This window comes from Hypanus sabinus, chromosome 15, assembly GCF_030144855.1.
Source record: "Hypanus sabinus isolate sHypSab1 chromosome 15, sHypSab1.hap1, whole genome shotgun sequence".
Taxonomy (NCBI): Eukaryota; Metazoa; Chordata; class Chondrichthyes; order Myliobatiformes; family Dasyatidae; genus Hypanus; species Hypanus sabinus.
Genome location: NC_082720.1, coordinates 47,129,566 through 47,143,867, shown reverse-complemented (window position 1 = coordinate 47,143,867; position 14,302 = coordinate 47,129,566). Strand labels below are relative to the sequence as shown.

The 14,302-nt window shown below is 38.5% G+C and overlaps 1 protein-coding gene across 8 annotated transcripts in view; it reads right to left on the bottom strand.

The window, feature by feature from the left end:
* The window catches only part of ankhd1 (ankyrin repeat and KH domain containing 1), a 144,603-nt gene that overhangs the window by 12,893 nt on the left and 117,408 nt on the right, over positions 1–14,302 (bottom strand). For 4 of the 8 annotated variants that reach the window (XM_059990308.1, XM_059990309.1, XM_059990314.1 and 1 more), the window contains 5 exons: positions 11,946–12,110; positions 7,882–9,527; positions 5,732–5,923; positions 3,721–3,975; positions 3,442–3,617 (listed from right to left, as the gene is read on the bottom strand). In XM_059990308.1, the coding sequence (XP_059846291.1) occupies positions 3,442–3,617; positions 3,721–3,975; positions 5,732–5,923; positions 7,882–9,527; positions 11,946–12,110 (2,434 nt within the window). The remainder of the gene's footprint in view (positions 1–3,441; positions 3,618–3,720; positions 3,976–5,731; positions 5,924–7,881; positions 9,528–11,945; positions 12,111–14,302) is intronic. The other 4 variants (XM_059990310.1, XM_059990311.1, XM_059990315.1 and 1 more) reach the window with 2 other exon arrangements.

Genomic DNA, 14,302 nt, shown 5'->3' with positions numbered 1-14,302 from the left:
GTTTAAGAGAGACGGTTTTAAACTTGCCCGGGTCTTTTATGAGGCCAATCCGTTGAGTCGGGGGAGTTGGTACCCCGTTGTTAGTTCCAAGTCGTTTTCCGTGGTACGAGCCACCAGCCCCCAGGCAAGGGAACCGAACGCACGTGGCTTCCTTCAAATGGCTTCCCTCTATTACGGGATCGCTAGCATTTCTTCTGGTGCGTCTGAAGGGGTTGTTCCCCCGACCCTCTTTTATACTTCCTCACAGGGCCTCAGAAAGGAGGGGGCTACCCCGCACCCTTCGGTCCCTCAGAGCTGTGGTACATTCATAACAAATGCCACGGAATCAGGTCCATTGCTGTCTGTAACCTACTTCATTGAACTGGATAATAAAGTGGTTAACTGAATCAGCAAATTAGTGGATGACACCAAGATTGGGGCGGGGTGTTGTGGACAGTGAGGAAGACTATCATGACTTGCAGCAGGATCTGAACCAGCTGGAAAAATAGTCTGAAAAAAGACGGAAGTTAATGCAGACAAGTGTGAGGTCTTGCACTTCATGAGACCAACCAGGTAGGTCTTACAGAGTTAAGGGCATTGAGGTGTGTGGTAGAACAAAGGGATCTGGGTATATAGGTGCACAATTAATTGAAAGTGGTGTCAGATTTAGTGTCGTAAAGAAATGTTTTGGCACATTGGCCTTCATAAATCGAAGTATTGAGTACAGGAGATGGGATGTTATGTTCAAATTGCATAAGACATTGGTGAGGCCCAATTTGGAATACTGTGTGCAGTTTTGGTCACCTACCTACAGGAAAGATGTAAATACAGTTGAAAGAGTACAGAGAAAATTTACAAGGATGTTGCAAGGTCTCAAGAACCTGAATTTCAAGGAAAGATTGAACAGATTAGAACTTTATTCCTTGGAACGCAGAAGATTGAGAGGAGATTTGTTAGTTATACAAAGTTATGATGTGTATAGATAGGGTAAATGCAAGCAGGCTTTTTCCACCGAGATTGGGTGAGACTACAACTAGAAGTCATGGGTTAAGGGTGAAAGGTGAAAAGTTTAAGTGGAACAAGAGGGGAAACTTCTTCAGAGGGACACGAGAATGTGAAATGAGCTACCAGCACAAGTGGTGTGTGAAAGCTCAATTTTGGGCCCCATGTCTAAAGGATGCACTGGCATTGGAGAGAGTTCAGAGGCATATATGAATGTTACAGGGAATGATAGGGTTAATGTATGAGGAGCATTTGATGGCTCAGGGACTATACTCATTAGAGCGTAGAAAAAATGAGGGGAGTTTTCATTGAAACCTACTGGATATTGAAAGGTCTAGAGTAGATGTGGAGCATTTATTTCCAATAGTGGGAGAGTTTAGGAACAGAGAGCATAGTTGTAGAATAAAAGGACATCCCTTTAGAACAGAGATGAGGAAGAACTTCATTAGCTGGAGGATGGTGAACTTATGGAATACAGTGCCACATTTGGCCCTGGAGGCGGAGTTACTGGATACACTTAAAATGGAGGTTAATAGGTTCTTGATTAGTAAGGTCATCAAAATTTATAGGGAGGGAGGATTGATTCAGGACAATGGAGTTTTGAGGGAAAATAAAATCAGCTATGATTGAATTGTACAGAAGACTCAATCAGCCAAACAAATTCTGCTCCTATGTTTTATGGATTCAATAAACTGTTTGAGGCACACTTTATAGCACTGTGATAGTATTGGAGGGTAGGCAAAAATCTATGCAAACACTTATACACAGTTAAATGTGGATAGATTATATAAACTTGGGTTAAATTTCCTGGAATTTAGAAGATTTGATCAAAGAATTAGCAACCTCGATGAAAAGAAACAACTTCCATTATGTGGTCTTTACTATCTCATATTTTTGATCCTATTACTTTACTTGGTCAGTTTGTCTGAGCTACATTTCCCCCAAGTGCCTCAAGATGATTCTCAACCTGAAATGAGATTGAAATGATGCAGCAGATATTGTTAAAAAATATCCTGTTCAGTTTAACGGCAACACGAGTGAATCTGCAGATGCTGGAAATAAATAAAAACACAAAATGCTGGCAGAACTCAGCAGGCCAGACAGCATCTATGGGAGGAGGTAGTGATGACATTTCAGGCCGAAACCCTTCATGAGGAGTGAATGAAGGGTTTCGGCCCGAAACGTCATCACTACCTCCTCCCATAGATGCTGTCTGGCCTGCTGAGTTCTGCCAGTATTTTGTGTTTCTGTTCAGTTTAATAACTGCTTTATGTACCTATGCAAAGTATATACATCAAAATTAACCACTGAGTAACAATATGGCAAACTGCTTGGACTAAGACAAACATCGGTGGTTGCCTTTATCCAAAGTACTACTGTATAACTATCAAACTACCATGAGTTTTTCATCCACTTTAAAATTACAATAAGTCACTGTTATGAACGTACCACAGCTCTGAGGGAGGGGCCGAAGGGTGCAGGGTAGCCCCCTCCTTTGTGAGAATCACAAGATCACTATTGAGTCAGTCCAGGAGACCCAGGAAATGAGAGAAAGACATGCAGAATTCACAAAGAGTGGAATGTGTCCTGGCCTCCGAAAGGTGGACCCATTGATACTGGCTATTGTCTCTTGGAGACCGACTTGTGTATTGCATCCTGTACAATGCATCGAAGCCCCAGGCAATGAACCGAGGGGAAGGTTGGTGGAGAGATTGCATCATCTCAACCTGATTGACATCTGAGACCCTGTGAGTCAGGATAAAAGAGGGTCTAAGAGGGTCTGTGGGAACAGTCCCTCAGACGCACCAGAAGAAACGCTAGTGATCCCGTAATAGCAAAAGCCGATGGGAAGGCCATGTGCGTCCGTTTCCATTTGCCCTGGAATCGGTGTGCCTCGACCATGGAAGAACGGTTTTAGCTAACAACAGGGAAATCAACTCCCAACGACTCTCGAAAGATTGACATCATAAAAGGACTGGGCAAGTCTTTCTTTCAAACCAGAAAGTTGCAGCTTGAATGAACTAACGTGACTTTTATATTTCCATCGGACAATACATTATCCCCTAGACAATAGAGCTATTTCTTATTGATTATTATTATACCCACGCTTTTAGATTTAGTATTGATTTAGTATATTATCTGTATGTTTGCATTATTATTTTTGTGTATCTTTATCAACAAATACTGTTAAAAATAGTACCATCAGACTTCAACGGACCTCTCTATCTTTGCTGGTAAGTGACCTAGTTACGGGGTATGTAACAGTCACGTTGTCGTAATATGTGTATTATTGCACTATGGTATCAAGCCCCATGAAAGTCTGTAATAAAATTGGAATGTGTAGATTATGTCACATTAATTGGGGGGAATTGCAATTTAACCACTCACTGGATTCTGGTACTATCCTATCAGAGCTTCCTGATATTCACAGTATACTTAAAATAATTCAATTTGACTAACCTTGTTATAATCCATGAAATTGCTTGGCACTGGCTGATGGAATGTGTTTGAAGGTGCCACAATTCCAGTATCATCTCTTTCCAATGACTGATGTTGAGAAAATGAAGCTGGGTCTGAAATAGACTGATGCATTAAATGACCACCCATCACACCTTGGGACCAGCCAGATATTCCGTCTAGAAGAGAAATACACCAATTGCATGAGTTTGTACTTTCTACCTCAGATCTTTTACCTCAAATACCTACAATCTTTTTCATATGGCAACTACCAATCCTCACCTGAATTATTGCTAACACCAAAGGACCAGATCCCTCCTTGTCCTACAGGTGTTGTCAGGTTACCACCCATCATGGTGGAAAGTGGTGTCATGGAGCCAGTCTGCCTAATGCGAGCTGATCTCTCGGTTCCAATAGGAGGTGGTACCTTCCGATCCTGGTTTGCATTACTTGATTTTGGTTGGCCCAAGGAAGGAGGTGCAGAAGCAGCAGATAAGGGTGAAGAGGCTCCAGAAGAAACCGATGGAGGGGATTCACCTACATGGAAATTTCAAACAAAAAAATTAGTCAACAATTTGTAAAACATTACACAGTACATTTCTGTTCAACTGCAATGCTCTGCAATATTTTGCAACTATGAATTTTGAACCGTCCACTAAAATCTCACTCAAAATAAATTAACTTTGAATACAAGCTATATGCCAATTACTTTTAACAAATTAAAAAGTAGATTATTGCAAAGTTGATACAGAATCTTATTATCTATTCTAAAACAATTAAAAATATTTAATAAACAAGCAGTCCTAGAGATATAAAGCCACATCTTTCACTTTTTAAAATTTATACATTTTACTTCAGCTGTCAAAATGTTGCAAAAAAGGGGAGAATTGGACAGAACAACCTTTGTAAATATAAAAATAGATTCTGAAATGAACAAATTATTTAAAAGCTCTGGCATAAATCTTTTCTGGTACTTGTTCCTTAAACATAATCTGTCAGTTATTCATTTTAAAACCATTGCAATTTTGTTTTGACCAACTTGAGCATTAAACTTAAATATTAGGAGAAATTAACCCATCTTTAATCACCAAGTCTTTAAAATTAATTTACTAACACTGGAGGTCAATGCCTAATGTATCCACCTTCAGTACAGAGCTTCTGAAGCAGCAGGGGACTACAAACCCTCAAGTGTTGGTAATCTAAGTAATTTATGGCAAGATGATATTCATGTCAAAGTAGAAAATGTTATTTTACCCACAGTCCTCAATCATCACAGAACACTTGAAAATACAAGGAAATTTCACTGCCTCAACTCCTCCTTTAATTTTACCTTGAGCTTTCTTTCTCAAAAGCAATAATGAGACACTGAAGCAAAAGGGTGGAGGTGTGGAAGGAGTTGCTAATTATAGGTATTTATAACAATTTGCGCTGCAATTCTACCTTCTTTCAAAAAGAGAAGACATCAGCAAATTTGTTTCACTTTGGCACAAAATATTCCTGGGAAGCACCTTGGAATATGGTGACTGCATTAAAAGCATCAGATGTGCAATTATCTGACTATCAACCTTAAGCCACAGTGAATCTTAACAGTTGCCTCCCCCAAGTTCAACTACTAATGGAGATTGAGAAAACATTTCAAGTCAAATCAACGGAATAGCTACTACTTGTTACCTTCCTCAAAGCTGGAGATACAGAAAATGTGCAAGAACATTTAAAAGATGGGTACTCATACGTGTTAAACTGCTCTACATCTTACTGATACTGAAAACTCAGTTTTACACATTTGTCCAAAAGTAGATTTAGTTAGATGAGACATCTACTATTACAGAAACAATAAATGACAAAGAAATAATTTACTACTTGTCGATGAGTTTATTTTTCATTCTATATAGAGATATTCCAGCTTGTAAAGTTATCAAAAGCACCAAGATGAATTGTCTTGGCACTTTATGTAATTCAGGTATAGCAAGTATCAATGTAGAATTTTAATTTTATCTTATTATGCGGTGTCTTCAAATGTAATTTAGAGATAATGTGAATTAAATTAGCTTTACATACAATTTTTTTTAAACTATCGTCCCAAAATCTCTCAGGCCTAATGTACAGTTTTGGTGTTGCACCTTTTTCTGTAATTTGTTTTGCTAAGCTGGCATCACAATTATCTAACTATACTTTGCAGATTGGACTCTGGAAGTTTTTACAAGTGCAAATAATGACTATTGGATCCTAGGCTGTATTGCTTCCCATGCCCAAAATCACCACTAAAATAAAGAAAGGATCAGCTTGTACATACATGTAGCTGGAGCAGTTGTTGAACTCCAAGGGTGTGGGGAAAAATGTTGTCTGCTGAAGCTAGGAGCAGGCATTCCTACAGGGGCTGGTCCTTGTACATACACCTGACTTCCAGCCATACTTGGAGCAAAACTCGTCATTGGGGTGGAAGAGGAAGAAATGGCATTGCCTGATGGGTCCATAGCAGACATTCCTTCAAAGACATTTTTAAAAAAGCACATGTAATGGAATTACTTGAGAAATGCACATCATAAAAAGTGACTTATCTATAAATTGCACATTTCTCTTTAATAAAGGGGATAATAATTAAAATTACAAGTGTGTACTTAAATTCTCACTGCAAAAAAAGTAGAGAAAAATATTTATAGTCTTACCAAAAAATTTAAAATAAACAAAAAGGGCTGATTAAAAATAGCCATGTTAAGAGAGATTTTGCCTAGAACAGATGAGCTTCAGTGACATGGCACAAATGTACTTTGCCTCAAAGCTTCTGCTCCCTCAAGAAAAATCATAATTCTGTCCAATAAGGAAGCTGACTGTTGATCACATTTTGTTCCATGGTTCTATTAGATCATAGCTGAGCCATCCCAACCTCCATTTATATTTGCTCAAGGAGCCTTAATAATCAAAAAAGTCTGTCCATCTCATAGTTAATTAACTTAAACCTGCCATCCACTTCATTTCAAGAAAGAAGGCTCTTTTGTGGGAAGGGAAGGAGGGGGTTCTTCACATTTTATTTCCTCCTGAATAGCCTAATTTCAATTTTAATAGTTTGTTTACTTAGGTTTACATCATTCCTCAGCATTCCAAAATCAACAAATTGCAAACCCAGTTTAAGTAGCTTTCCCTTATTAGAAATCTCAAGCTTTAATCTATGGCCAACTTAAAAACCAGACATTGCCCAGATGTAGGCCAAACTACAGTAAGATAACATGGTTAAGCAAGTCCCAAGAAAACTCAGCACTCCCACTGACAACTGGAACAATACTGTCCTAAATCATTCATTCAGGAGGGCCTAGGTTGATACAGAAACCACAAAGAGTCACTAGAGATTCCAGGCTGAGGTACACTAGCAAGTCTGACTATACTCCAGCCCCCATTAGTGAATGGACCAAATGCCACTGAAGGAAGGCTTGTGAGCCGTGTAATAATTCTTCACCCACATTACTGTTATGCACCAATGGCTGACCATGGCTGTTTTGCCTTTCAAATACTGAAATGGTAGTTGGCAAATGTTAAACCCAGGAAGCATTCTGATGAATTTGTATGGTATTCCTTCAAAAGGTTGAGGGGTCAGAATTTTAAGTCACGGAGATTCCAAGTTATTTTCTATGTATAAATGTATTCCGGATCTTTTCAGTTTGTCTAATATTGAATGAATCCAAGCAATTAAAACCTCCTTTAAAACCACACATTTAAATTTGAATGTCACTATTAATTTTTACATTTTTCCTCACACCACAGTACCAACCACTTCTATACACACACACACACAAACCCTGCAACCATGAACGATTGCAAAAGCATATTACCAAAAGTGAAGCACGTTTCTTGAGCAGCAAAATAAAATTTATTTAAATTTTAGTTACTGAATTGATGCTGAATTTCAATATGTATTGCTGTAAAGTATTTCAGTGTCCCCTTAACCTTCTGCTCCATCCTCACGCTGATAGTCAACTTTTGTGAGGAAAGTGATAAATTAATGAACTTTGCAACTTAATGGTCCAGTTTTGATATTGTCTAACAATAGCAAACAAATTATCAAAGACTACAATCAACAGACCATCTGCTGGGTTCTTGTTACTAGCACTATCAATGATCAATTCTTCAATTATTGGGATTATACCTTCCTGAGCAAGATATTAAGAATCACACAAAATGTAAACAAGTCCATTTCCATGAGGGTTACTGGTGTAGCGTGGGGAATTAGCCCTCGATGATCCTATATCATTGAATTTATGGCACAAGACGTTCAAAGGGGGCAAGGTTGTAAAGCAAATAGAACCTAGTTACAGTGTAGGAAGCTAATTGACTATACATCACAATATTACAACTGTTAGATAATGGAGTTCATAAAAGTTGTTTTAAGTAAGCAAACTCAAAACAAGGGTAAAAGAGGTAATATATAGGTATATAATTTGTTCATCTCACCTGTTGGGCTTGAAGTCACTCTTTGCGAAGGTGGCCTGAAACCAGGAGCCTTGGAATTATCATGGGGAAGCACTCCATCTAACTGTCCAAGAACAGAACTGCTTATGTAGTTAGAATGTCCACTGAATGTTGGGTCTTGGGTTGGCCGTGAAGGCAGTGGACAACTTCCCCACACGTGATTTGCTGACATCTGGGTATTGTCAAAGAAACTGTTGAAAGGGCTGAAGAGTGCCGCTGAGCCAAAATTTGGGGGTAAGGATTTGCTTCCTGGGTTTGCATGAATCTGCGAAACATTCAGCATGCCAAGTGCAGATGAAAGCTGCATAGAAGGTACACCATGCTGCTTCATTGGATCTTGAGTAGAAACCATCGGAACTGGGTTTGGGACAAAAACAGATTGTGGCTCTTGCTGAACCAGGGGATAGAAAGGAGCACCAGGTTGAATTCTGTGTGATACTTGAGGAGAGACTGCAGCTAACTGAGGTAAAGTGTTGTTGGTCTGAACATTAGGGCAAGCTGACATAGTCACAGGGCGAGTAGATGCTAGGCTGCTTGGGACCACTAATCCAGGATCTGGATTTGAAATATAAGGCTTCGGCAAAGTGGGTCGAATATCTGAGGAGCTACGGCTTGGAATTTGTGGCAGAATGCTGGGAAGTGATGAAGTTGGTTGTATTCCTATAGCTCCAGAACTACTGCTGATTGAAGAGCTGCTGCAGACATTTGAAAGTGCGCATTGGCTCCCTGCTGGTTGATCTGCGGTGGTCACCTCTTCCTTTGACGTGGAAGTGGCAAATGATTCATTCTTAGTCAACGATATAAACTGTTGAGAAGGCTGTGCAGCGAGTGGTGGTGGCGGCGGCGGTGGAGTAGGTGGTTGCCCATTGCTCACTGATACAGTTGAACTTGTAGGCAGTGGACAAGAACTGCTTGTCACAGCCGAAGTTACAGTTATCATGGTGTTAGTTTTATTGACCGAGGTGAAAAGTTGTTTTCTAGCTGATGGAGTTGGACTGCTTGTTACACACAGAGACTGGGTAGTGAAAGTTGGAGAACTCACAGCCACAGAAGGTGAGTTGATTGAAGCTGAACTTCCACTCTCAGCGTGAGCAGCGCTGCCAGCCTGGTTTGTGAGACGAGCCGTATTATGTTTTGGTGAACTATTGGCACTTCCAGGACTTACAGGTCTTACTGGGAATGGACCCCAAGTATTTGGCGATGGAGAGAAGGTTCCTCCAAAATGTGCCATGGGTAATCGTGGGTGCCGAATCTGCTGGATGGTTTGTGCAGCAAGCAAAGCATGTGCTAACTGTGGATGTGAATATGCCAAAGGAAGTGAAACTGAAAATGTAGGACGCATGTTGTTTGATACGATATTTTTACCAGATTTGTTAATGGATTGTAATGATGTGGATGATGGTGTAGCCAGAGAAGATGTTGAAGATGACGACATCATTGAAACGGTTATTCTGTTTCCTGCAGTTGTAGTGCTAGCTGTACTGGTGGCAGCTGTAGACCCCATTCTTGTGTTGGCCATGACACTTTTGATATGATTCCGGGGAATCAAATCCTCCAGTTCCTTTGCAGGATCCTGAATTAGTGCATTAATCAGCTGCACTGCATGTCTCGTTGATTCTGTGCCTCCTCTGTAAAAAGTAAAAATTAAATCTCATCATAAGAGTCTGTTTGAGATTCCTCTGATATTTTGTTTGCAGCTAAATAAGACTCTGAATACTGACCCAATTCATTGGTTAAGAAAGAAAAAGGAAAATAACAGGAAACTATTGGCCAGTTGGTCTGACCAGTAATTGGAAATACTGGAATAGTAGGAAAGTTCTGGAATAGATATTAGTTGAACATTCAGAAACAGACTATCAAGATGGATCATTGTGATTTTGAAAGGGAAATCACGTTTGATAAGTATGCCAGAACCCTTAAGAATATTACAGAAAGGATAAAGAGGATCCAGTAAATGTGGAGCCCTTGATGGCCCAGAAGGCATTCAATATGTCATGTAAAAGTTTCCTGTATCAGATTAGAGTGAACATGGTTGGGGTTAATGCAAAATAATTGGAATTAAGGTGTTATTTCTAATCTGTTAAAACCTAACTAGTGGGCAAACAGATCAGTGTTAAAACCTGAGTATTTGTGGTTTATATAACTAATGTGGATGAAGGAACTTGGTGCAAAGGTCAACTGATGATACAAGGTGGTTTGCAAACTGTGTTGCACATGCAGAGGGCACAAAGGTGAGAGGGCTGGTTGGCAAATAAAATTACGGTAATGTCATTTAAGAAGGAATTTCATCTCTGAAAAATGTCAGAAAATCCATTGGTCAAGGTTGACCAAAGATTTTGTATCCTGGCTGCCCACATGCTACTCCAGCCAGTACAATATGGAAAACTAGCAGCAAGCTCTCCAAAAGGCCATGAATCTTCATAATTCTTTAATCCAATGAGCTATGGGTTAGTTATTAAACATATTCATGGCAGGACAAAGGCTGTTCAGAGAGCATGGATATCACAAGGTATCAAGAAAGAACAGGAAAAATGTTGTTGAGACCCAAGTTGGATAAACCTGACCTTCCTAGATAATGCAGGTTCATCCCTGTTCCTTGTATTTCATTCTAAATCAAATGAAAATCAATGGCAGCCTAAGAAACTCACTATGAGTGCCCCTTAAACAAAATACCAATATTTAATGGACTTTAGATCTGAGATTTATTGAGTATGATGCTGACAATAAAATGGAAAAGATGTGTAGGCTTCTGTGATCTCAATTATTTTATAATACATAACAACTTATGGATCTGGATAAAATAAATTTTCCAGATTCCAAAAGTAATAATTAATTTATGATAAAAATACCAAAACATCATTTTATGCAATGTAATCAATTTAACTGTAGTTACATACAAGGAGGCCTAAATGTTTGCCTAGGGGGAAAAATAATCAACATTTGCTATCAAATAATAATCACTACATTAAGTCAATCTTGAGTTTTTGTGAATTAATGTGGTTATTTCTTTCATATCTGGAAAAGCCGATTTCATAATTAGTTTTCAGGATCAAAATTATCATGCAATCAATTCCTACATAATACCTCCCCACTACCACTTTAGCTAAAATTGTTTGAAAGAAACTTAAGACAACTTATTAAATAGAATTCTACTTGAAGAAAGCACACTTTTCACAAGAGGACTTGAATGGGCAAATTTCACATACAAGACATTAAGCGATCAAATATGAAAATTTCAGATTTACTGTCTTCAGCAACTTGCATGTAATTAAAATCAAAATTAATATTGACATGTTCATTCAATTTGAGTGTAACTGACTGAAACTATGAACTTTAAGTATACTTGTTCCAACTGTAATTGACATCTCATGAATTTCCTCAAAATTCTGTAGTAATTTGAGAGGGCACGTTTCACTTGTAGCCAAAATTGAAATGGATCCAGGAATTATTGAAGCCACTAAAACCTCATTACTGATTTCAGAAAAAACTTCATTATCCATAGTGTTATGAGAATGATGAATCTCAACATGGGATAATTGAGGGACATAGCAGACAGGAATTCAAGGAAAGCATGAGTTAAGAGTTAGAGAAGTTCTTCCTGCAGAAGTACAAGCATGGATCTGTTGGACAACTGTGCCCACAATACCCAGTAACATATATATGAACACAGAGCTCAGATGTATATCACTTAAATATGAGCCTCCAAACAAAGCAGAAAAATAAGGCTTGGTGGTTACAGTGAAAGAAAATAAATTCAGGGACCAGACAATTCCTCACTGGGGAAAAATATGGAAGTATTTAAACTATTTTTAAAGACCTTTGTAGTTTTACTACAAAGATAATTTCTATCAGAGGTTTGTGTACTTAACGGAGTTTTAAGCATTCCAGCTGATTAGGAGTATGAAGAGCAAACAAAGCAAGGAATTTCAGTGATCAACTTAAATGTCATAAAATCTTTGCAGGTTTCTTCCAGCTTGACTATTGCTACAAGCAAAGAGCCTCCTCTTATTTTCAGCTTTCATCAATTCTAGTTAAAGATCCATTACCTTATCGTGATCATTCTTTCTCCATTTTTGTCTTTTTGCTTGTCAACATCAATGTGTGCACCAGTAACATCTTGGATAGCAGTTATATTACATCCCCCTCTTCCCATTATCCTTGATACAACCGATGCAGGCACAGATAATTTCTTTGACCTGGTTAAAGCAACTCTATATAAAAATCATAAAATTCTCAATATATATCATTTCAAGTTTGCATTTTCACATACAATCCCCACCCCCTCCCCCAAAAAGTACATTATATGCTGCAATGTGGCCATTGTTAACATATCACAAGTAAGTATTCCTCACATATAAACTTCCATAAATATGAGAAGATTACTTTCATACAGAAGCATTGTCACTCATTATTCTCATTTAATATAATCAGAATTTAAATCCCAAGTCAGGGAATTAGAAACAAATTTGAAACATCTTTAATGATGACCAGTTATTTAAAGACCAAGCAGTGAGCATGAACCGCAGTGCCCTATATGCTAAATAGCATGCAACTGTTAAGCCATCAGAGAGCATCTCACAACTGCAGGCAAAAAAAAACCTTTCAAAAATATAGTGGCTTCTAATAACTTTAATTTTAGCTAAAAAAAAAACCAGTAGTCCATCAACAAATCTGATTACATGGTAGGGATGCCAAAATTATACTGTGCATTCCAGTATTTATTAGTTTCATTCAGAAATAAAATCTTTGCTCCCTTTATGGGATTATGGAAAGTAGAATTTTCAAAAATCTAACAACCTAGTCAAATTAAATTTTAATTGCAGATTTCAACCATGTTTAAGAAATTGTTGCAATAGTTTTGATTGAACCACCTTACATCAGAGAATGAGGGGAGATTTGATAGATGTATACAAAATTATGAAGGGTGAATGCAAACAGGCTGTGGGTGGCAACAGTCATGGGTATACAGAGAGTAAAGGTATCTCCTCAGTAATCGTCAATCTGAAAGAACATGCAGGCCTTGGACTTGTTATTTCACTTTTAAAAGCCTCCCACTCACTGGATATCCCTTTGCCCGCCTATCTGTGATACCATATACAGTACATCTTTTTCCAAAATTATTTTAAAACTAATGAGCTATGGCTGCTGGTTCCAAAGTGTTTCCTGCTGACACCTCAGTCACTTTTTACAATACAGTATGTCAAGCTTTACACTCTCCCAAGTAGGGCCTGGTACATACCGCCTGAGGAAACATTCCTAAATATGTTTAATAATTTCCACCCTATCGAAGCCCGAAGCACCATGGCAGTTCCATTGTACCTCCAGTTAAAATGCCCCAATATGAGGGCAAGAAGAGGGTGGAGCTTACTGATGATGCTAAGCTCCTTTGCTTGCATCTTTGGAAAGAGCTTTATTTCTATCTTTGATATCTACTTTTTTTCCTTTTCAAGTTTATTTTGAAGACCCTGACCTGGAGTTACACTCTGATTTTGGTTCTTTGTGGGAATGGGACCTGCTCTCAGGACCTCACAACTTTTCACTTTTTGATAACCCAAGGACGTGGCCTAGAAGCCTAGTGCACCTTCAAGGTGCCGGATTTTCATGCTCTGGTGGCGGGCCGATTCAAAGCTGTGCCGTTGACTGATGCATTGCGGGAGAACAAGATTGGAAGCAGTGGGCTTGCTGCTGGCTGTACGGGGGGGGGGGGGGGGGGTCTTTGGGGTTCAACATTTAACTGTCATTCATTATTGGGGCACACCTCTGCTTTTGTGGATGTTTGCAAAGAAAAGAATTTCAGGATGTATATTGTACATATTTCTCTGACATTAAATGTACCTACTGTAACCTATTGATACGGCAAGCCTATTTCTTTGCAATTTTCCACGATTTCCCTCTACATGTTCCTGAAATATTATCTTGCTTGTTTTTTTATGCTATGCGCAGGCTAGGTTAATATCCTAATTCATTCAAAGGCATTAATTCTTCTTTCCCCCCCCCCCAAATGTAAGGCTGTTTAGACATCACAATTTTTCAGAGAAATACATTTGCAATTCTATCTGAATATAGCCAAGTACATGACTGAATAATAGATACATTACTTCTCTTATGAAGTTTTTAAAAAATATATTTGTTGACTGTTTAGCACAGAAGTTTGTTTACCAAAATAAAAACTGACTAGGCTAATATTGCACTCATTTCCCCAGGGATATCAGAAAAGGTCTGACCAGTGAGGAAAATTTGCTTTTGGTTGATTATTTTCAAATTTAAAAAAAAACAATGCATTAAATGCCACATTCTCAAACAAAAATATTACATTTTGACCAAAACACACCTACGTCAGAAGAATTAAGCAGACTTAGTTCCTCTTAGTGTCATTTCAATGGAAAGGAGAGCAAGATTTTAA